The 22,807-nt window shown below is 37.9% G+C and overlaps 1 protein-coding gene across 6 annotated transcripts in view; it reads left to right on the top strand.

The window, feature by feature from the left end:
• The window catches only part of PPP2R3A (protein phosphatase 2 regulatory subunit B''alpha), a 193,889-nt gene that overhangs the window by 114,831 nt on the left and 56,251 nt on the right, over positions 1–22,807 (top strand). For all 6 annotated transcript variants that reach the window (XM_074031091.1, XM_015445113.3, XM_005545831.4 and 3 more), the window contains 4 exons: positions 2,939–3,025; positions 6,879–7,035; positions 11,788–11,836; positions 14,438–14,527. In XM_074031091.1, the coding sequence (XP_073887192.1) occupies positions 2,939–3,025; positions 6,879–7,035; positions 11,788–11,836; positions 14,438–14,527 (383 nt within the window). The remainder of the gene's footprint in view (positions 1–2,938; positions 3,026–6,878; positions 7,036–11,787; positions 11,837–14,437; positions 14,528–22,807) is intronic.

Below are 22,807 nucleotides of genomic sequence, written 5' to 3' on the forward strand. Positions count from 1 at the left end.
TGGCAGAGCCATCAAACATTTCTATTCCTGGTGACCTATACTTGTGAATTAGAGGTTTTAATTCAATAGATACCAAGAGGAAAGGAAACTGACTTATGATTTAACTTATATGTCAAGTTGACTAAAGATCCCTTGGTGAAAAATGGCCAAATTTCATTTATTTCACTAGTAGTAAACAGTTATTCTAATTATGATTTATTTTAAAATTTTATTTGATATTTTAAATGATGATGAATTTTATTTACCTAGAAGACAGCGGTTACAAAAACAGTAACAATTAATGTAGAGTCAGCAGCTAGATGCTTCACCACTAGATGGTGCTCCTACCTCAGCCATCTAAAGTGCTGAATCAGTGATGTGAAAACCAACAAATGTGCTGATCAAGTGTGGCCACTGAATAAGGAGATTTAGGCTATGAAAAAATGGAATACAAATACATTGTTTTATAGTATTAGATAAGTAGGTTAGCACAGGCTAAAAATAGGAAATGCCTAACAGTCAAACTGTTTGCAGATTTTAAAAATTCTGTCAAAAAGAAGAGGAGAAAATTAAAATAAGCATGAATGGATACAGATTATAAAGTTTTATAATTTTTAACACAGTAATTTCATAAATAATATAAAGTATTTGAGTATATAAATATAAATTTTAAATAAAAAACTCATACTTTAAGATAAATTTACATTCAGAATCAAGAAATAAAGACACAAATCTTCAACAGAAAAATGTGGTTTAATAATATGTATTGAAATTGACTTTAACTTGAGAGAGGGGACATGGAATTATGATAAATGAAATTCTTAATGTTTATTTTCATACATAAAATTTCTGTGCTAAAAATCCTCCATCATTTTTACATGAACTTCCACCAAGCTGTTGCTAAGAATACAATATTGAGTAAGACACGTTCTCTGTCCTCAGTGACCTCAGAGTCTGAGTGGTTGGGGCCAGTAGAGAAATTAGACACTGGCTAGTCTTAGCTCCCACCTGATTCAGGAATCCTGTCAACTTCCTAAATACTTGTAGTGAAAAGAAACCCAGCCACTTCATACAAACTCGTTGCTTTACAGGGCTAATTTTAGGAAAGTCTTTCTTATATTGAAGCATTTCAGTATAAATGCATTTCTGTCTCGCAGTTGTAATTCCTCCCTTTGGTGCAACACAGAACAAGTCAGCTGCTTCTACCCAATAGCCACTCAGATCTTGATCACATCTACACTCTAGTCTTATTTTTTTCCCGAGATTAAACATTACTACATTAGTAGCATCTTTCACAATTATTTTGAATATAGTAACACTTATCTGTTTTGTGGTTTTTGTGCATTCTATGTGAGTCTATCTATAAATAATAGACAAAAATACTGATATATGTGAAATACTAATTAGAGACCTTTCTTGGGTTGACATCCATCTGCTATGCAAAACTCTGACTAGAGTTCTTCAAATACTTATGAAGCCAACCAATATTTCTCTAACACAAAGATAATACAAAAATCTTAGTTGTGCAGCTTTCAAACCTCATGATTTTATCAAGCAGTTATAGACCACCTGATATATAGAAAGTACCATATAAGTTACTGGAATACAAGTCGAGAAAGACCTGGTCTCTTAGTGTTTAGAGGTGGTGATGGTCAGGTGCACCAGTGTTTAGAATGTAACCACGGGGACAGCTAAAGGAGGCTCAGGTGGCAGTGGAAGCACAGAAGGCAGGGCTCTAGTCAGTCCCTGTTCTGGGGCCTCCCATGGAGTGTGACACTGTAGGGTCAGAGGGGTTAGCACTGATAGCAGGGGTGGGGTGGTGAGTGCTGAACAGCTGAAATCTAGACCTTCATCCTGATGCTAGTTTTTCCATGTTCAGTTGAAGAATCACTCCCTCTGCTGAAGAATCCAGAAAGAAAGGTGGTTTAGTGCCTCATTAGGCCTGCTATTGAGAAAGATGTCCAAATATCTTGCCTTATTTGTTCTTCTTGCACCAAAATAGCTTGAAAAAGAGATCTAATCTTTTCCATGACAAAAACCACCAAAGATAACAGGATTTCTGTATTATTAGACTATCAAAATAAAAGCAGAATGCACTCCCCCCCCAAAAAAAATAAAGCTGCTTAAATTGCTCCTTTTGCCACTGCTTTCTTTGGGAGAAGAAAAATAATCGGTGAAAGGGAAATGAAGTGGGTAGGAATTACTGCAGGTAAAATTGTTAAGAATGCACTGTGACCTCGTACGTCCAGGATTGCAGCTTCCATCTTCCTTCTCTGATCCTCTCCTACACCACAGCACACACATCCTCAATTTAGACATATTTGTTTCTTATCTCCTCTTCTCCCATTCCATCCAAAGTTTTCTCCAGAGATACAATTCTGCTAAACCCATTAAAACACCATCTAATAACAAAGATGTTCATGCCCAAATTAAAGTTAGGACATAAATTATCCCAGATGTATTTGAATTCCATAGAGTCTAGAAGACCAAGAGTCTTCAAGACTCAAGTGAATAAGACTATGATAACCAGAATAAGACCCTCTTGAATCATACCACCTTAATAGCCATCCTTCTGACCAGTTAATCAATCATTAGGCCAACCCAGCAGATACTTCTCACCTCATATGCCTTCCCAAAACATTGAGCCCAATAAGCATTACTTGAATCAGGCATCACTGTATAAATTGGAGGTAAACAAAAGAAGTGATGTGAAGGCAGCTGGGAAGTGAAGACTTGTGAGCAGATAATTTTTTTAATTCTTCTTGGAAGTACAGAGGCAAATTCAAAATATATAGATGTATATTTAAAAATACAGTGCTGATTTTTACTAGGAATTACACTTAACGTAGTCAAAAAGCTAAAAGTTAAATTGATCCCAAGTGTGTTCATAGATGGCCTTTGAGAAAGTAGTGGAGATCTTCAATGTTTTTATTTGCTTTTATTTTCCTTTTGGAACCAGGTTATTCAGAGAATATTCTACACAGTCAACAGATCTTGGAGTGGAAAAATTACTTCGACAGAGATAAGAAAAAGCAACTTTTTGCAAGTATGCCTTTCATTAGAATTCATGTGTAATGAGCAATTTAAATAATTTTCTTACTCTAACAAATATTTGAATGCTTACTGTATTCAAAGCACTGTCACTACTTTCATTCATTAAGCATTTATCAAATACCTGTCGTGGGACGCTGGAATGTTTTGGGTGAGGGGGTAAAAATGAAGAGAATAATAAGGGATCTCTGCCTGAAGGCATTCACTCTGGAGCAAAAAAGTGAAGTGTACACACACTAAACCTGAAATGATAATTTCCATAGACATAGATAAAACGTACAGAGAAAGCTTCACAATAGATAAGCCTGGATGGAGGAGTGGGCTGAGGCTAGGTTGGGAAGGGTCTTGGAAAGCCCTTGGAAGATTTTAAACTTGATCCTTTCAGCAATGACTCTGTATCCAGCACCTGCTAGAGAAAAGTACTAAAAAATTCCTTTTAAGAAAGAATACATTTCATTCAATTATTTTATTCATTTTACCAAGTGAGAGAGAAAGTATTGACCACTAGTGGGAGCCTTTTACCGAAGTAATCTTCATGCCTGATTGTTTAAGCTTCTGTAAACATAAAGAAAGTGAAATTGTTCACACTTGGAAGAAAATTAAAGGTTTTATTTTTAAGAATCATACTAAATGGAATTTAGGCTAATAATACAACCTTATTTACTCTTTATTTTTTCCTATCTTCATCTGAGACAGAGTAATGAAGACTTGGCAAAACTAGCAGTCCATGATGGATATACAAACATTTTTTTATTCTAAAATGAACAATCATCATCACAGTCAGTGTTGATATTTATTGAACACCTGATGCCTGCCTGGGCTCTCAGTAGGTAATATGGGATGGGTTAAAATGGCAGTAATTCCATAATACCTCAAGAGTAATTATAATAATCCCCCACTTTCCTGAAGCACATTATAGGTTGTAGTTTCTGAATCATTTTTATAGTCCATAGATTTATTTATTTATTTTTTTTTGGAGACGGAGGTCTTGCTCTGTTGCCCAGGCTGAAGTGCAGTGGTGTGATCTTGGTTCACCACAATGTCCACCTCCCGGATTCAAGCGATTCTTCTGCCTCAGTCTCCTGAGTAGCTGGGACTACAGGCATGCGCCACCATGCCCAGCTCATTTTTGTGTTTTTAGTAGAAATGGGATTTCACTGTGTTGGCCAGGCTGGTCTCGAACTCCCGACCTCGTGATCCATCTGCCTCGGCCTCCCAAAGTCCTGGGATTACGGGCGTGAGCCACCATGCCTGGCCTAATCCATATTTTTTCTTTTTTGGCTTTTAAAATTATTCCTTTTTTTTTTTTTTTTTTTTTTTTTTACCAGTGATAAAATTTGAGGCCCAAATATACTTAAATGATTTGTATAAGATCACATACAAGTAAGTTGCTGAACTGGAAAAAGAACTCGTGTTCTGCTTCTTAGAGCATGATTTATTTTCTCCTGCCTTTCCTTCCCTGCCCCTCTCCTTAGTCTTCCTCTTCGTACTTAAACAATACTCATAAAGCATTCAAATAATATGAGCACATCTAGAGTAATAAACAGAAGTCGCTATTCTTCACTCTACCATTTTACTCCCTTTCCCCAGTGGGGGACCCATATCATATGTGCTTTTATTCTCTCATAAATATATACATGTAGTATATAGTTTTGTTTTTTATGGCTGCTATTTTGAGGGTTTTCAAAAAATATATGGGTTCATACTATTCTGTTAACTTTGTTTTTTCACTTAACAGTGTCTCAGGGTTTTGTTCATTTGCATTCATATAAGTCAATCTCATTCTTTCAACTACTGCACAATCAACTGCATGGCCAAACTGTAATTAATTACATATTCCTCTATTGATGTCCAAATCATTTTCAGACTTCCTCTATTACAGTGATGCAGTGAACATCCTTGTACCCTCCTCTTGTATGTGGTATGAGTAAGAATGTCTGTAGAAAGACCACTGGAGGGAAAATTCTGGATCAAATACTATGCGCATTTTTAGTTTGGTGGATTCTGCCAAGTTACCCTCCAAAAAGCATGCACTACTTTCACTTACATACTCACCAACAAAAGTTGCTGTCATCTTCATTTTATGCCAATCCAGTTGGTAAAAATGATAACTCTTTGCTTCTAAAACGTGCTTTATTGAAAGTGTTCTGCTTCTTACATATCAAAGGGCATTTTATAAAACGAAATATTATAAGCAAGTTTGGAAAACAAGAAAAACCATATTTTATGACCCTTATACAACTAATATCATTTTTGTCTGTATTCATTTAGTCTTATTCATATGTACATATGCATTTTTAGGATTTTACGTAGTTCTTAGTGGGTACAATCTTATATCCTATATTTTGTACTTACTATATCATGGTTTTCAGTGTAAACTTTATAATTTTTACTGGCTGCATAATTTTCTATTGAGCAGATTTACCAAAACTTAATAATAATTTATGTTGTTTTTAGTTTGCCAGAGCACTTTGCTTTTCCAGTGTTTATATTTTAAAAAATAATTTTTTGTTGAAATACTAACATTTGCCTTATGAAATAGTCCTCTTTGTCCCTCAAGGTTTTCTTTTTTTTTTTTTCTTTGTTTGTTTGTTTGTTTCTTTTGAGACAGAATCTTGCTCTATCACCCAGGTTGGAGTGCCGTGGTACAATCTCGGCTCACTGCAACCTCCACCTCCCGGTTTCAAGCAATTCTCTGCCTCAGCCTCCCAAGTAGCTGGGATTACAGGCGCCTGCTACCACACCCAGCTAATATTTGTATTTATAGTAGAGATGGGGTTTCACCATCTTGGGCTGGTCTTGAACTCCTGACCTCATGATCCACCTGCCTTGGCCTCCCAAAGTGCTGGGTTACAGGCGTGAGCGACCGCACCCTGCCCCCTTATGTTTTTCACTTTGCAGTCCATATTAATATTGATACATGTTTATTTTAACATTTAACTGTGTATATTTGTCCATCTTTTTTTTAACCTTCCATATTTTTTTTAGATGTATCCCTTATAGATGCATATAGGTAGATCTATTTTGGGGGCATGGTTTTGATACTCAATCAAAAAATTTTTGATGGGAAGATATAATTCACTTATCTTTATAGTGACTATTCATATATCTGATTTTATTTCTGGCATTTCTTTTTTTTATATATTTCTTACATTTTTTGTGCTTTCTTTTATTTTTCTTTCTGAATCTTTCACTTCTGAAAATGTCTTTATTTATCTGCCCACTTATATAATAATTTGGCTGACAGTAGAATTGTGGGTTCAGTGTCATTGATTCTGGAGTTTGCCATAGGGGAGTACAGTGAGTCAGGGAAGACCCAGGTTTACTGCCAGCTCAGGGCCCTGCATCTCTATCTGCCATGCCTATGCCAGGCCACCATGTATCATCACTATTGTATGAGTCACCTTTGTGATATAAACTTAATTTTTATTACAAAACCAAACGCTATATGTAGATGCCTACCCCTCTTAATATTGCTTACATAACTTTGAAAATTAAAAACAGTATTTGTTTCTGGCAAAGTAATGAAGACTATGATCTAATTGTTCTCTTTGTGCCAGTCTCTGACCTCTGACCAATTATACTCCCCAAGTAATGGTACTTCCCTTTCCCTGCTTTTACATCCTCCACAGTATCCAACCCTTCACTGAGCATATTATAGAGCTCAGTAAATGCTTATAGATTGATTGGTTGATTAAAGGTAAGATGAGGTTGCCTATTAAAGGGTTTCTTATTTGGTACCAGAAACAAAATTTTAAATTCAGTTTAAAACAGAAATTCGCTAAACTGCACAGTGGCCAAAGCTGCTTTTTCATAATGTTTAAATTCTTCTTCTCATATCATTTCAGACCCTAGCACTTTTGGAAGAAGAGGAAGATATAAACCAAATTACAGATTACTTCTCCTATGAACATTTCTATGTTATTTATTGTAAATTCTGGGAACTAGATACTGATCACGACCTCTACATCAGCCAGGCCGATCTGTCTCGATACAATGACCAGGGTAAGTGATTCTGTAGATGCTAAGACTTAACCATTTTGAAGAGTTATATAAATCATCACTACTCATTATGAGAAATTCCCATTTGCTAAATTCTAAACCTAATCAAGTCCTCTTTACAGGCCAAGAATTTTTAAGAGGGGATGAGTGAAGATAATATAATTTTTTATTAAATTAATAAAAGCCTTGATGTAGGAGAAGGAGTTTGGAAGTAAGTAACCAATCACAGTCTTAGTTTTGATAAAGCGATGAGTCTTTATACCGGTGTGTATTTTCTGATGATGAATTGATTAAGATCCACACCTGTGTAAATCTGTTTGAAAGAGAATATGTATACACCTTTGTAAACCTTCCCACTTAACAATATTTCTATAAAAACCCAAGGATGAAAATAGTGTTTCTAACTTGCCAAGTTTTCTTTTCAAGGATTCACAAAAATTTACTTTTGGAAATTTAGTTCCAGAAAGATATGTCTCTGCAGATGAATTTTGTGTGCTTTCTTTTGTCAGAAAACAGAAAGTTACATATCACATGATAATACCCTTTTTGCTTCATTTTTGCCAGCAGTAAATCCAGAACCTATTGCCTACTAATTTAATATCCTTGTTTTTTTTTCGAGACAGTATCTCACTTTGTCACCTAGGCTGGAGTGCGGTAGCATGAACATGGCTCACTGTAGCCTCGACCTCCTGGGCTCAAGGCATCCTACCATCTCAGCCCCTAAGTAGCTGGGACTACAGGCATATGCCACCACACCTGGCTAATTTTTTTTGTAAAGACAGTGATATGGTTTGGCTATGTTCCCATCCAAATCTCATCTTGAACTGTAGCTCCCATAATCCCCACCTGTTGTGGCAGGGACCTGGTGGCAGGTAATTGAATCATGGGGGCGGGTCTTTCCCATGTAGTTCTCATGATAGTGAATAAGTCTCATGAGATCTGATCGTTTTATAAAGGGGAGTTCCCCTGCACATGCTGTCTTGTCTGCCACCATGTAAGATGTGCTGTTGCTTCTCCTTTGCCTTCTGCCATGATTGTAAGGCCTTCTCAGCCATGTGGAACTGTGAGTCCATTAAATCTCTTTCCATTATAAATTACCCAGTCTCATGTATGTCTTTACTAGCATCATGAGAGCAGACTAATACCCAGTAGTGTGGGGCACTGCTATAAAGATACCCAAAAATGTAGAAGGGACTTTGGAACCAGGTAATAGGCAGAGGTTGGAACAGTTTGGAGGGCTCAGATAAAGACAGGAACATGTGGGAAAGTTTGGAACTTCCTAGAGAGTTGAATGGCTTTTACCAAAATGCTGATAGTGATATGGACAATAAAATCCAGGCTGAAGTGGTCTAAGGTGGAGATGAGGAACTTGTTGGGAACTGGAGTAAAGGTCACTCTTGCTATGCAGAGAGACTTGGCATTTTGCCCCTGCCCTAGAGATCTGTGGAACTTTTAACTTAAAAGAGATAATTTGGGGTATGTGGTGGAAAAAATTCCTAAGCAGCAGAGCATTCAAGAGGTGACAGTGCATAAAAGTTTAGAAAATTTGCAGCCTGATAATCCAGTGGAAAATAAAAACGCATTTTCTGGGGAGAATTCAAGCCCACTACAGAAATTTGCGTAAGTGATGGGGAGTCAAATGCTACTCACCAAAACAATGGGTAAAATGTCTCCAGGGCATGTCAGAGACCATCATGACAGCCCCTCCCATCACAGGCCTGGAGGCCTAGGAGGGAAAAATGGTTTTCTGGGCCAGGCCCAGGGACCCCCTGCTCTATGCAACCTCTGAACATGGTGCCCTGCATCCCAGCTGTTTCAGCTCCAGCCATGGCTTAAAGGGGCCAAAATACAGCTCAGGCCATTCCTTCAGAGAATGCAAACCCCAAGCCTTGGTGGCTTCCATGTGGTGTTGGTTCTGTGGGTACACAGAAGTCAAGTATTGAGATTTGGGAACCTCCACCTAGATTTCAGAGGATGTATAAAAACACCTGGATGTCCAGGCAGAAATTTGCTGCAGAGGCAGAGCCCTAATGGAGAACCTCTGCTAGGGCAGTGTGGCAGGGAAATGTGGAGTTGAAGCCCCCGTACAGAGTCCCTGCTGGGACAATGCTTAGTGAAGCTGTGAGAAGAGGGCCACCATGCTCCAGGCCCCAGAATGGTAGATCTACCAGTAGTTTGCACCATGCACCTGGAAAAGCCACAGATACTCAATGCCAGCCCATGAAAGCAGCAAGGAGCTATACCCTGCAAAGCCACAGGGGTGGAGCTGCCCAAGGCCATGGGAACCTGCCTCTTGCATCAGTGTGCCCTGAATGTGAGACCGAGTCGAAGGAGATCATTTTGGAACTTTAAGGTTTAATGACTGCAGTATTGGATTTTGGACTTGCATGGGGCCCCTTTGTTTTGGCTGATTTCTCATTTGGAACAGGTGTATTTACCCAATGCCTGTATCCCCATTGTATCTAGGAAGTAACTAACTTGCTTTTGATTTTACAGGCTCATAGGTGGAAGGAACTTGGGTTGTCTCAGATGAGACTTTGGACTGTCGACTTTTGAGTTAATGCTGAAATGAGTTAAGACTGGAGGGACTGTTGCGAAGGCATGATTGGTTTTGAAATGTGGGGGACCTGAGATATGGGAGGAGCCATGGTTGGAACAATATGGTTTGGCTGTGTCCCCACCCAAATCTCATATTGAATTGTAGCTCCCATAATCCCCATGTGTCATGGGAGGGACCCAGTAGGAGTTAACTGGGTCATGGGGGTGGGTCTTTCCTGTGCCGCTCTTGTGATAGTAAGTCTCATGAGAGCTCATGGTTTTATAAAGGAGAGTTCCCCCACACACACCCCTGCTGCCATGTAAGATGTGCCTTTGCTTCTCCTTTGCCTTCCACCATGATTGTGAGGCCTCCCCAGCCATGTGGAACTGTGAGTCCATTAAACCTCTTTCCTTTTTAAATTACCCAGTCTTGGGTATATCTTTATTAGCAGTGTGAGAACAAACTAATATAGATGGGGTTTCGCCTTGTTGCCCAGGCTGGTCTCCAACTCCTGAGGTCAAGCAGTCCATCTGCCTTGGCCTCCCAAAGTGCTAAGATTACAGGCATGATTCACCACGCCCAGCCTGGTTTAGTATTAACTAAGCACCAAGGTACATTGATTCATTCTTCTCTCATAAGATTGTCCCTGTTCTGTCCTTTAATGCCTTCTCAGGCACTGTTGGTTTTTAAACAATACTTTAGCTTATTAGATATAGCAGAGTATAAATCTTAAATAAATGCATTGAATTTTGTTTTTGTTTTTTGGTATGGCTGTTACTAATGGTGTGCCTCTTAAGAAAAGGCTCATCAGGCCGGGGTCAGTGGCTCATGCCTACAATACCAGCACTTTGGGAGGCCAAGGTGAGTGGATCACTTGAACCCAAGAGTTCAAGACCAGCCTGGGCAACGTGGTGAAACCCTGACTCTACAAAAAATACAAAAATTAAAAATTAAAAAATGTCTTTTAAATGACAAAATAAATACAAAAATTAGTCGGGTGTGGTGGCATATGCCTGTAGTCCCAGCTACTCAGGAGGCTGAGACGGGAGGATCTCTTGAACCTGGGGAAGTTGAGGATACAGTGAGCCATGATGCTGCTGCTATACTCCAGCCTGAGCAACAGGGAGACCCTGTCTCAAAGGAAAAAAAAAAAAAAGGCTTGTTATATATGGTGTCAGGTTTCATAGAGCTTTGCGTATTTAAGAAATAAAGTTGGCCAGGCACGGTGGCTCACACCTGTAACCCCAGCACTTTGGGAAGCCGAGGCAGGTGGATCACGAGGTCAGGAGTTCAAGACCAGCCTGACCAACATGGTGAAACCCCGTCTCTACTAAAAATACAAAAAAATTAGCTCACCCAGGTGTGGTGGCACATGCCTGTAATCCTAGCTATTTGGGAAGCTGGGGCAGGAGAATCACTTGAATCTGGGAGATGAAGGTTGTGGTGAGCCGAGATCGCGCCATTGCACTCCAGCCTGGGCAGCAAGAGCGAAATTCCATCTCAAAAATAAATTAAATAAATAAATAAAAGAAAGAACAGGTCTCTAGTCGTCTCTCTCTCTCTCTCTGTCTCTCTCTCTCTCTCTCTTTCTCTCTGTCTCTCTCTCTTTCTTTCTCTCTCTCTCTCTCTCTCTCTCACTCACCAACATGCTAACTTAAGCTATGATTGTCTCTGTGAATAAAACTTCCTGATGGAATTTCTAAAAATCTTATGTTATATCATGTTAAACCCTGGACTTTTATAAAATGGGAATATAAGAAAAGTATGTTTGTAGTGTGTTTGAGGAGCTTTTAAAAAACTACTTGAAAGCATTCTCCATTGTTTTTAACGTCTATTTTATGTTGTTTTAGGAGCTTACACAATCAGTTCCCCCTTGAATTTAATTTAAGGATAAAATTTGTCTTGTTTATAGGAAAATTGGTCTCATTGGATAAAATCAATACAAATCCTATATATTTTTGTCTTAGTTGTCAGGGTGTTCAGACCTAACTTAGCATTCAGCTATATTAATACTTCCCAGATGTCAGCCACATTCATTTGCCTATTATTTTTTTAAATTATTTTAAAATTATGCGTAAATAAAAATGTACTCACATTCTCATTATGGACGATGGTTATGGTTTAGCTTGTAGCTAATGAAAAATAAATTTGTAAAAAGTATTGCCTTTATGGAGCATATTTCTAACTAGCTTTGTAATTTTTTTATCTACATTTAGCTTCATCAAACAGGATTATTGAAAGGATATTCTCTGGGGCAGTAACAAGGTAAGAAAACGTTTAATGCTGCGTTTAAAAATGAACAAGTAATACCATAACGATCTCATTTTAGCAAAGCTTCGTGAATAATTTGGCAGTGCTGTTGGAGCAAATAATATCCTATAAAACATAGTTATGGCTTAATACAAGACAGTAATTCTTTTTTTAAAAAATTATTTCAACTTTTCTGATTCAAGGGGTATACGTGCAGGTCTGTCACATGGGAACTCAGTGTGATGATGAAGTTTGGTGTTTGGAGGATCCTGTCACACAGGCAGTGAGCACAACACCCAACAGGCAGTCCCTCAGCCCTCACTCTGCTCACTCCCTACCCACTTCAGCAGTCCCCAGTGTCCATTGTGCCCATCTTTATGTCCATGTGTGTTCAGTGTTAGCTTCCACTTACAAATGAGAACATAATGGTGTTTGGTTTTCTGTTCCTGTGTTAATTAGCTTAGGATGATGGCCTTCAGCTGCCTCCATGTTGCTGCAGGGACATGATTTCATAATTTTTATGGCTGCATAGTATTCAATGGTATATATGTACCACATTTTCTTCATCCAGTCTACTGTTGGTAGGCATCTAGGTTGATTCCATGTCTCTGCTATTGTGAATAGTGCTGGATAAACATACAAGTACATGTATCTTTGTGGTAGAATGACTTATTTTCCTTTGGGTATATACCCAGTAATGGGATTGCTGGGTCTAACAGTAGTAGAAATCAACTGCTCTCCACCACAACTGAACCCATTTACATTCCCACTAACAGTGTATAATCATTCCCTTTTCTCCACAGCCTCACCAGCATGTGTTACATTTTGACTTTTTAGTAGTTAACATTCTGACTGTTGTGAGATGGTATCTCATTGTGGTTTTGATTTGCATTTCTCTAATAATGAATGATGTTGAGATTGTTTCATGTTTGTTGGCTGCCTATATGTCTTCTTTTGAGAAGTGTCCGTTCATGTCCTTTGCCCATTTTTAAATGGGGTTGTTTTATGCTGGTTGATTTAAATTCGCTATAGAGTCTGCATATTAGACCTCTGTTGAATATATAGTTTGAGAATATTTTCTCCTATTCTGTAGGTAGTCTGTTAAATCTGTCTATAGTTTCTCTTGCTGTGCAAAAGCTCTTTAGTCCCAGTCATCAATTTTTTGTTGTGTTGCAGTTGCTTTTGAGGACTTAGCCATAAATTATTTGCCTAGGCTGATGTCAAGAAGGGTATTTCCTAGGTTTTTTTCTAGGATTGTTATAGTTTGAGGTCTGACATTTAAGTCTTTAATCCATTGTGAATTAATTTTTTTATATAGTGAAAAGTAAGGGTCCGATTTCATTCTTCTGCATATAGCTAATCAGTTATCCCAGCACTGTTTATTGAATAGGGAGTCTTTTTCCCATTCTTTGTTTTTATCGACTTTGTCAAATATCAGATGGTTGTAGGTGTGCAGCTTTATTTCTAGGCTCTCTATATTGCTCCATTGGTCTATGTGCCGGTTTTTGTACCAGTACCATGCTGTTTTGGTTACAGTAGCCTTATAGTGTAGTTTGAAGTCAGGTACTATGATACCTCTGGCCTGGCTGATGTTGTTAAGATTGCTTTAGCTATTTGGGCTTTGTTTTTGGTTCCCTATGAATTTTAGAATTTTTTTTTTTTCTTAAAACTTGTCTGTGAGAAAGGACGTTAGTTTAATAAGAATAACATTGAATCTGTAGATTGCTTTGGGGAGTATGGCTATTTTAATGATATTGATTCTCCTATCCATAACCATGGAATGTTTTTCCATTGGTTTGTGTTATCTCTGATTTCTTTCAGCAGAGTGTTGTAGTCCTCCCTGTAGAGATTTTTCACCTCCTTGGTTAGCTGTATTTCTAGGTATTTTATTTTGTGTGTGTGTGTGGCTATTGTAAATGGGATTGCATTCTTGATTTGACTTTCAGCTTGAATGCTATTGGTGTATAGAAATGTTACTGATTTTTCTACATTGATTTTGTATCCCGTAACTTTAATGAAATTATTAGTTCTGAAAGCCGTTTGGCATAGTTTTCAGGCTTTTCTATGTATAGAATCGTGTTGTCAGCGAAGAGAGATAATTTGACTTTTCCTGTTTGGATGTGTTTTATTTCTTTCTCTTGCCTGATTGCTCTGGCTAAGACTTCCAGTACTATGTTGAATAGAGTGGTGAGAGTGGGCGTCTTTGTCTTGTTCTTGTTCTTAAGGGGATTGCTTCTAGCTTTTGTCCATTCAGTGTAATGCCAGCTATGTGTTTGTCATAGACGGCTCTTACTATTTTGAGGTGTCTTCCATTGATGCCTAACATGAGTATTAATCCTGTATCTAAATACAGGTAACAGTATTTTATCCCAGTGATTATTTGCATTCATATGAAAAGCCAGATTTCTTTTCTTCATATTTGCAAATGCCTTCTGGTTTCACCCTCTAGGCCTTTAAAAATAAGATAGGCTGTGGAAGGGTTGCCCTTTATGAGGCATTTAGCATTATAATTTTAAAAAATTTAACTGACATATTACTTTATTTCTTAGCCTATCATCCTGATAAATGGTTCTGAGTAATTGCTCAGGAAATTTTATAACCATGTGTTTTCTTCAGGGGAAAAACAATACAGAAAGAGGGAAGAATGAGCTATGCAGATTTTGTTTGGTTTTTGATCTCTGAAGAAGACAAAAGGAATCCTACCAGGTATGATTTCTAAGTTTCCTTTGCCAAGATGTTAAACACATGCACAAAGCTTGAAAAAGTCATGGTGCATATTATACCTAGTGAAGCCAACTCAACCTGGCAATACTAAGATGAATTAGACTTAGTTTCTGCCATCTCGGAGCTCTCCGTCTCAGGGGATTGGCACTGAATCCATGTTCATGGCGTATCAAGAGAAGTGCTGTTACCCACAGAAACAAAGATTAAGTGACATATAAGCTGATGACAAGTAGGGCTAGTAAGCATTCATGTGGAATATGGGAATAGATGCTGTGAAATACTTGTTTTATCATCTTACTGGGTAAGTGGTAAACCATTACTATTAGAGAGGGAAAGCAAATTGTGGATGACTAGTGTATAAGAACACATCCTCATTCTGCCAGTTGAAATCATCTATGCTTTTCCTTTGCACTCTCAGACATACCTTTATTGGAGTTATTAATTTACACATTTCTTTTTTTCCATCTCTTGTTCAGGCAAAAAATCTAGATGCCTCACTTTTTATCCCTACTTTGTGTAACACAACACACTGTAGTTTGTGCTCAGTACCAAGGGAGGGAGGGGTTATAGTCCTTGATGGTACCTGCAGGTATAACTAACTCAACTATCTTAACATTGGGTCAAAAAGTTATCTAAATGTTGAATATGTCCAGATGTGGTGGCTCACATCTGTAATGCCAGAACTTTGGTAGGTCAAGGCAGGAGGGATCGTTTGAAGCCTGGAGTTTGAAACCAGCCTGTGCAACATAGCGAGACTCCATCTCTACAGATAAATTTTTTAAATAGCTGAGAATGGTGATGCACACCTGTAGTCCTAGCTACTCGAGAGACTGAGGCAGGAGGATCACTTGAGGGCAGGAGTTTGAGGCTGTAGTGAGCTAGGATCATGCCATTATACTCCATCCTGGGTATAATGAGCAGGACACCAACTCTAAAAAGATAAATGTTGAATATATTGTTTAGAAGATGTAGAAATAAAAATAAGCCATTTCTTGGAGAGCTTGTTAGGTTATTTTTAAATAACTTTGTTTTCCATTTCAAAAGTAATCATTTATTTAGAAAACATGAATGAGCAGAAGAAAAGTAAATTTTAATACCAGTAATTTTAATACCCAGAAAAAAAAAATTAAAAGTTCATATATATGCTACTCTTTTTCATATACAGGCAGAGTAGAGTATCTCTTACCTGAAATTCTTGAGATCAGAAGTGTTTCAGATTTTGGATTTTTTTCAGATTTTGAACTGTTTGTTATACTTACCAGTGAGCATCCCAAATCCGAAATCCAAAATGCTCCAGTGAGTATTTCCTTTGAGTATGAGTTTTGAGTATCTTGTTGGTACTAGAAAAGTTTTGGATTTTTGGCTGGGTTGCAGTGGCTCACACCTGTAATTTCACACTTTGGGAAGCCAAAGTGGGCAGATCATCTGCGATCAGGAGTTCGAGACCAACCTGGCCAACATGATGAAACCCCATCTCTACTAAAAATATAAAAAATTAGCCAGGCGTGGTGATACATGCCTATAATCCCAGCTACATGGGAGGCTGAGGCAGGAGAATTGCTTGAACCCAGGAGGTGGAGGTTGCAATGAGCTGAGATTGCACCATTGCACTCCAGCCTGGGTGACAAGAGCAAAACTCCATCACAGAAAAAAAAAAAAAAAAATGAAATGAAGACATCCCATGTTCATGGATCATTGTTAAGATGGCAGTAGTTCCCAAACTGATCTACAGATTCCTAACAAAATACTAGTTACTTTGAGTCAAAAACTTTTTTTGTTTTTCAATGGTTTTTATTTTTTTTCCAGAAATGGAAAAGCCAAATATTGAATTCCTATGGAAATACAAAGGGACCACAGTAACCAAAACAATGCTGAAAAAGTACAGAAAAAATGTAGGATTCACACTTCCCTATTCCAAAATATTTCACTACAAAGTGAAAGTAAACAAGACTGTGTGGTACCTGTATCATGATAGACATAAAAACAAAATTGAATTGAGAGTTCAGAAATATACCCTCACATTTGTGGCTAATTGATTTTCAACAAGGATGCTGGATGACAAGACAATCCAATGGGGGAAAAAACAGTTTTTAATGCTAGAACAACTGGGTATCATACAAAATAATATTAGATTGATGCAAAAGTAATTGTGGTTTTTGCAATTTCTTTCAATGGCAAAAACTGCAGTTACTTTTGCACCAACCTTAATTTGGACCCCTAGTTCACATACTACAAAAATTAAGTCAAATGGATCACAGCACAAAATGTAAGAGCTAATACTATAAAAAATTTAGAAGAAAATAGAGGAGTAAATTTTCACGACCTTGGTTAGGCAGTTTCTTAGATGTGACACCACAAGCATAAGTATCAAAAGAAAAAATCGATGAATTGGACTTCAAAATTTTAAACTTTTGGTTGGGTGCGGTGACTCACGCCAGTATTCCCAGCACTTTGGAAGGCCAAGGCAGGTGGATTGCCTGAGCTCAGGAATTCAATACCAGCCTGGGCAACATGATGAAACTCCATCTCTACCAGAAATAACAAAATTTAGCCAGGCACAGTGGCACGCGCCTGTCGTCCCAGCTACTTGGGAGGCTGAGGCGGGAGGATCACTTGAGCCTGGGAGGCAGAGGTTGCAGTGAGTTGATATGACGTCACTGTACTCCAACCTGGGTGACAGAGTAAGACCCCATCTCCAAAAAAGAAAAAATTAATGCTTTTATGCTTCAAAAGATATGATCAAGAAAGTAAAAAGACAACCCACAGTGAGATACTACTTCACACTAAGATGGTTACCACAGAGTCAGATAATAACAGGTGCTGCCAAGCATGTGGAGAAATTGGAACACTCATACATTACAGTAGGAATGTAAAATGGTGCAGCCATTACGGAAAAGACTGACATTTCCTCAAATAGTTAAATAATAGAGTTACCATATGGCCTAGCAATTCCACTCCTAGGTATATACCCAAGATACATGAAAACAGGTCCACACAAAAACTTGTACACCCATTTTCATAGCAGCATCATTCATAATAGCCAAAAGTTGGGATCAGCCCAAGATAAACAAATGTGATCTAGTCATATAATCAAGTATTATACAGCAGTAAAGAAAAATGAAGTACTGATACATACTACATATGATTGGATCTTAAAAACCTTATGTGAAGTAAAAGATGCCAGTCACAAAACACAACATATTGTATGAATTCGTTTATATGAGTTGTCCAGAATAGACAAATGTATAGAAACAGGAAATAGGTTAATGGTTGCGTAATCTGTGGAGAGCCTGTGGTAAAATGAGGAATGAGTACTATCAGGTATGGAGTCTTTTTTAGGTAATGAAAGTGTCCCTATATTAATTGTAGTGATGGTTATACAACTCTGTGAATGTTAAAAACCCTTGAATTGTACATTTTTAAAGGAACAATCATATGATATGTGAAATATATTTCAGTAAGCCTGTTTAAAAAGAAAAGACTTAAAATACTACAAAGTATGTTCTGTAAACAAAATGGAATTAATGTAGAAATCAATACAAGAAAGACAACTGGAAAATCTCCACACACTTGGGTATTAAACAACACACTTCTAAATAATCAATGGATTAAAAAGGATGACTCAAGGGGCATTAGATATTCACGAAGTAATAAAGGAATGCTACAAATAACATATACACACACAAATGTGGTAACCTCAATGAAATGGACCAATTTCCTTTAAAGTCATAAATTAATAAAACTCACCTAAGAAGAAATACACAACCTGAATCGTCAGATGTCTATTAAAGAAAATTGAATTCACAGTTCAAAACCTCCTGAAAAAGAAATCTCCCAGCCCAGATAATTTAACTATTCTTATAGTCATTTGAAGAAGAAATAATACCAAATTCTGCACCACCTTTTCCAGAAAACAGAAAGGGGAGGAATAATTCCCAACTCATTTTATAAACAAAACCAGACAAACACATACAAGAAAATAAAACTACAGACATCCCTCTTGATATAGACCCAAAATCAGTAACAAAATACTAGTAAGTCAAGGCTTAGTTCCTCAAACTTTCAGTTCCCTCTTCCAGAATCTGCAGATGCCCCAAGGGAAAGATGGTCCCAAATGCTAGGTGCCCGTCTCTGGATTTTCCTCTTCTAGATCTGGATACCATAATTCTTCACTGCCCTGTTAATTCTCCAGCATCTTTGAACTGTTTTTTTTTCTATGGCGGTGGGGGGGTCCCCTCAGTTTCCTCAGTGGAAGGCTTGATCCCACTTAGGTAATCATTGGCAGAAGTGGAGCTCTTCAGATCAGTTTTTCACATCATGAGACCCATAACTGGATTCTCACAGAATGTTACCAACAGAGGTTTCTTGAGTCAAAAGCTTTCTTAGACCTCCTTCTTTGGTGCTCCTTTTCTACCTTGCATGTTGCCTTCATCCTAACTAACAGCTCACATACTGAGATTCCATTCTTTGCCGGTGACTAGTATTTTATATGTAATGGCTTATTTAATCCTCATATCACTATGAGTTGAGGTATCAGTGGTCCCATTTTTCAGTTGATGAAACAGAAGTTCTAAGAGACTGTGCACCTAGTAAGTGTCCTAGCTTGGATTCAAACTCAGGTTTGTATCTCTCCCAAACCTGGACTCTTTACCACTGTAATATATGGCCTGTCATACAGATGCCATTCGTTTGCATGTCTACCTTCTTTCCAACTAGGCTGTAGACTCCCTAAAAGAGAGTTCTTTTGGTGTCATGAAATTGCTTATTGCTTAAGAAAATCAATGTTAGGCCAATTATATAAGAAAGTAACTACTGATTTTGCCCATTGATACTTGTTTCCTTGGTTTCTAGTGGCACTTACTAGGTACCCTGTGTGTTATTCTCAGTGGTTCACGTTGCTTTACTAAAGCAGAGTGTGAGCAGAAAATAGTGCCCACCATTTTGACAAAAATATCTGTACAGTTGCTTCTCCACTCACAGTAGGGTTACATCCTGGTAAACCCAGCATCACTTGAAAATATAAGTCAAAAATTATTTAATACACCTAACCTACTGAACATTATAGCTTAGTCTAGCCAGCCTTAAATGTGCTCAGAACACATCTTAGCCTACATTTGGGCAAAATCATCCAGCACAAAGCCTACTTTATAATAAAGTATTGAATATCATATAATTTATTGAATACTGAAAGTGAAAACAGAATGATTGTATTGGTACTTAAAGTGCGGTTTCTAATGAATGCATGTGGCTTTCACACCGTTGTAAAGTCAAAAAATTCTAAGTCAAACCATCATAAGTAGGGACTGTCTATAGAACGAAAATCAAACTCTTATTTAAGAAAATGGAATAGGCATCACTTTGCAGAAATCGGGTTTCTGGCTTATGAATTACATGGGTAGAAAAAATGAATTTTATGAAAAAAGTAATACATTCACTAAGGTGTGATTAATCCTGTGTGAAACGCTGCATACGAAATTAGGATCTAGAGTCTTTCCTATGCCTGGTAACAGAGGTAGATATGGAAAGTATCTGGGTAGATTGTTTTCTGTGGACAAACTCTTGCAAACCCCCTTTCAGTATGTCTTTTAGTCTGTCTGTCCTGGTTTTTATCATATTCTGCTTCTACCTTAGTCATCTGGCTAGGTATCATCTCCAGGAGTTATTTCATTCACCTTTGTTATGCCTAAGGGCTTTAGGCCAGTGCCTTTCACAGTATGTATATGTATACTGAATATGCAACAGAATATACATGTAGTTACTGCCTAAGCAATAATGGAATTTCCAATAACTTTCTTCTTGAATAGCATACAGGAATTTATATTAGGGGCAAGAATTCACTGGCTCAGCACTTAATTTCATTCAGTCCAAGGAAAGGACAAGAAGTAATCTTAGCTCATGTCTGTATTCCCATCTACTTGGGAGGCTGAGGCACAAGAATCACTTGAACCCAGGGTTTGCGGAGGAGGTGAGGAAGGTTGCAGTGAGCTGAGATCGTGCCACTGCACTCCAGCCTGGGCAACAGAGCGAGACTTTTGTCTCACAAAAAATTTTTAAAATGTAATTTTGTTTATGTCTACAATTTTAGAAATATAATTTGTCATTAATATCATTATGCTTTGAAAAAACAAATATTGGTGGTAAATATAGCAAAAATTTAACACCAGTGCTCTCTGGTCAGTTATTCCGTCTGTGTTTTCTGTTTTCTAATTTTTCTACAATAAATAATCAACACTTTCAGGCTCTGAGAAGATCAGTTACCTTTGGTAAGAAAAAAAAAAAAAAAAAACAGAAAATCTGCATTGAAAGAAACTTTAGAGAGTATCCAGTACTTTCAATAAGAAAATACCCTCTGACCATGTCCTGCATGTATTATCCATCCAGCCCCTGCTGCTAAACTTTTCAGGGACAGGTAACCATCCACTGAGGCAGCCTGTTCATTTTTTCTCTTTCGTTCATTGATCCTTATGCTCTCCAATATTCAGAGAATTATATCTGATTAATCTACCACATCTTTCAGATATTTAAAAGCAGTTATGTGCCTTTGGCAAATATTCAGGCAGTATATCTATCTTTGCATTCTAGCTTTCTTTCTCTCTTATGGTTATTAGCAAAGAACTGAAGGGTATGCTTAAGCTTTATTTATTGTAAAGAGAAGATTGTCTTAGTTCTTAATTGAAAATGCAAGTAACTAAAGTATTTCAGTTTCTATTTCACAGTAAAATAAGTTGCCTTTCACTTCAGTCCTGTTACATCCTTGGTCAAAATCAAGATTTACTTTATTCCTTTTTGCCTGATTTTGGTTCTCTTAAGTAATGAGGAATTTCAAGACACCAAGAGATCTTAGAGGCCAGTCAGAGGACAGTCCCCTGCCCCTTTTGTACTAAAACCATTATTACTTTAAAAAAAAAAAAAAAAAAGGCTGGGCACAGAGGCTCACTCACACCTGGAATCCCAGCACTTTGGGAGGCCAAGGTGGGCAGATCACGCAGTTGGGACATCAAGACCATCCTGGCTAACACGGTGAAACCCCATCTCTACTAAAAAATAGAAAAAATTAGCCGGGCATGGTGGCGGGTATCTGTAGTCCCAGCTACTCGGGAGGCTGAGGCAAGAGAATGGCATGAACCCAGGAGGCGGAGCTTGCAGTGACACAACAGTGTAACCACCAGATATTATTACATGTATCGCAGCCCTCTGCTTATGAGATGTAACTCTTCAAGGCTTTCCCCACAATCAGGAATAGTTTCACAGTGGGACAACATTCTGCCCCTTTTACATTCTAAGAGTAGATATGATATGACTGAACCTCACCATAGCCATCCTATTACCTCACATTCATTAGGTTCAATGAATGTCCCCTTTGTTCTTTAATAACAATGTTAAACATCAAGTTGGTATGATTTTTAAAATATATTTCTCAAAAAGACTTTGCCCAATCTGGGCAACGTAGGAAAACCCGATCTCTGCAAAAAGTTTTTAAAAAATTAGCCAGGTGTGGTGGTACGTGCTTCTTGTCCCAGCTACTCTAAGGCTGAGGCATGAGTCTCACTTGAGCCCAAGATGTTGAGGCTGCAGTGAGCCATGATTGCAGTACTGCACTCCAGCCTGGGTAACAGAATGAGAGCCTATCTCAAAAACAAAAAGTAAAAAACGTTTTCAAGTATTACATGTTCAGTTTTTTGCAATAATGTAAACTATATCTTTCTCAAAGGTACACACAGGTCTTAATGTGACTTACTTGAAAACAGTCAACAGTTACAACTTGGTTATTTTCACTTTTCTCTCCCCAAAGGAGATTTTGTTTAACCATTACAGGTGTGGTTCTTAATATGGTTTCAGGCCTACAAGTGGGAATTTGAACAGCGGTCTCCTAGAATCTTCTCTTGAAAAGTTTTACTTTGCCATGAATTTGTGGTTCTTCAGAAAAATATTGTTCCCTATTACCAATTAATGTTGTTGGCTTCATAAAGGAAATAAGAGATAATAGCAAAGTGTTGGAAACTGGAAAGCAAATAAACATAGCAGACTGTCTGAATCCTAAGCCAGAGGGAAAAACCAAGAAGCAACCAGATATACCCAGCAAAACTTGCAGACATTCAGGATTTGGAGATGCTAGGAACCTTGGAAGTGGGGATGGGGTAAAGGTAAGCCAAAAACAGGAGAGTTTATAGAAAGTTTGTTTAAATGAACAGTTGATCTTCAAGCCATGTCCTCTACCCTAGCATAAAACTGGTGCTTTATTCCCTGAAGAGCACAAAACAG

The sequence above is a fragment of the Macaca fascicularis genome, chromosome 2, assembly GCF_037993035.2.
Source record: "Macaca fascicularis isolate 582-1 chromosome 2, T2T-MFA8v1.1".
In the NCBI taxonomy this organism is placed as follows: Eukaryota; Metazoa; Chordata; class Mammalia; order Primates; family Cercopithecidae; genus Macaca; species Macaca fascicularis.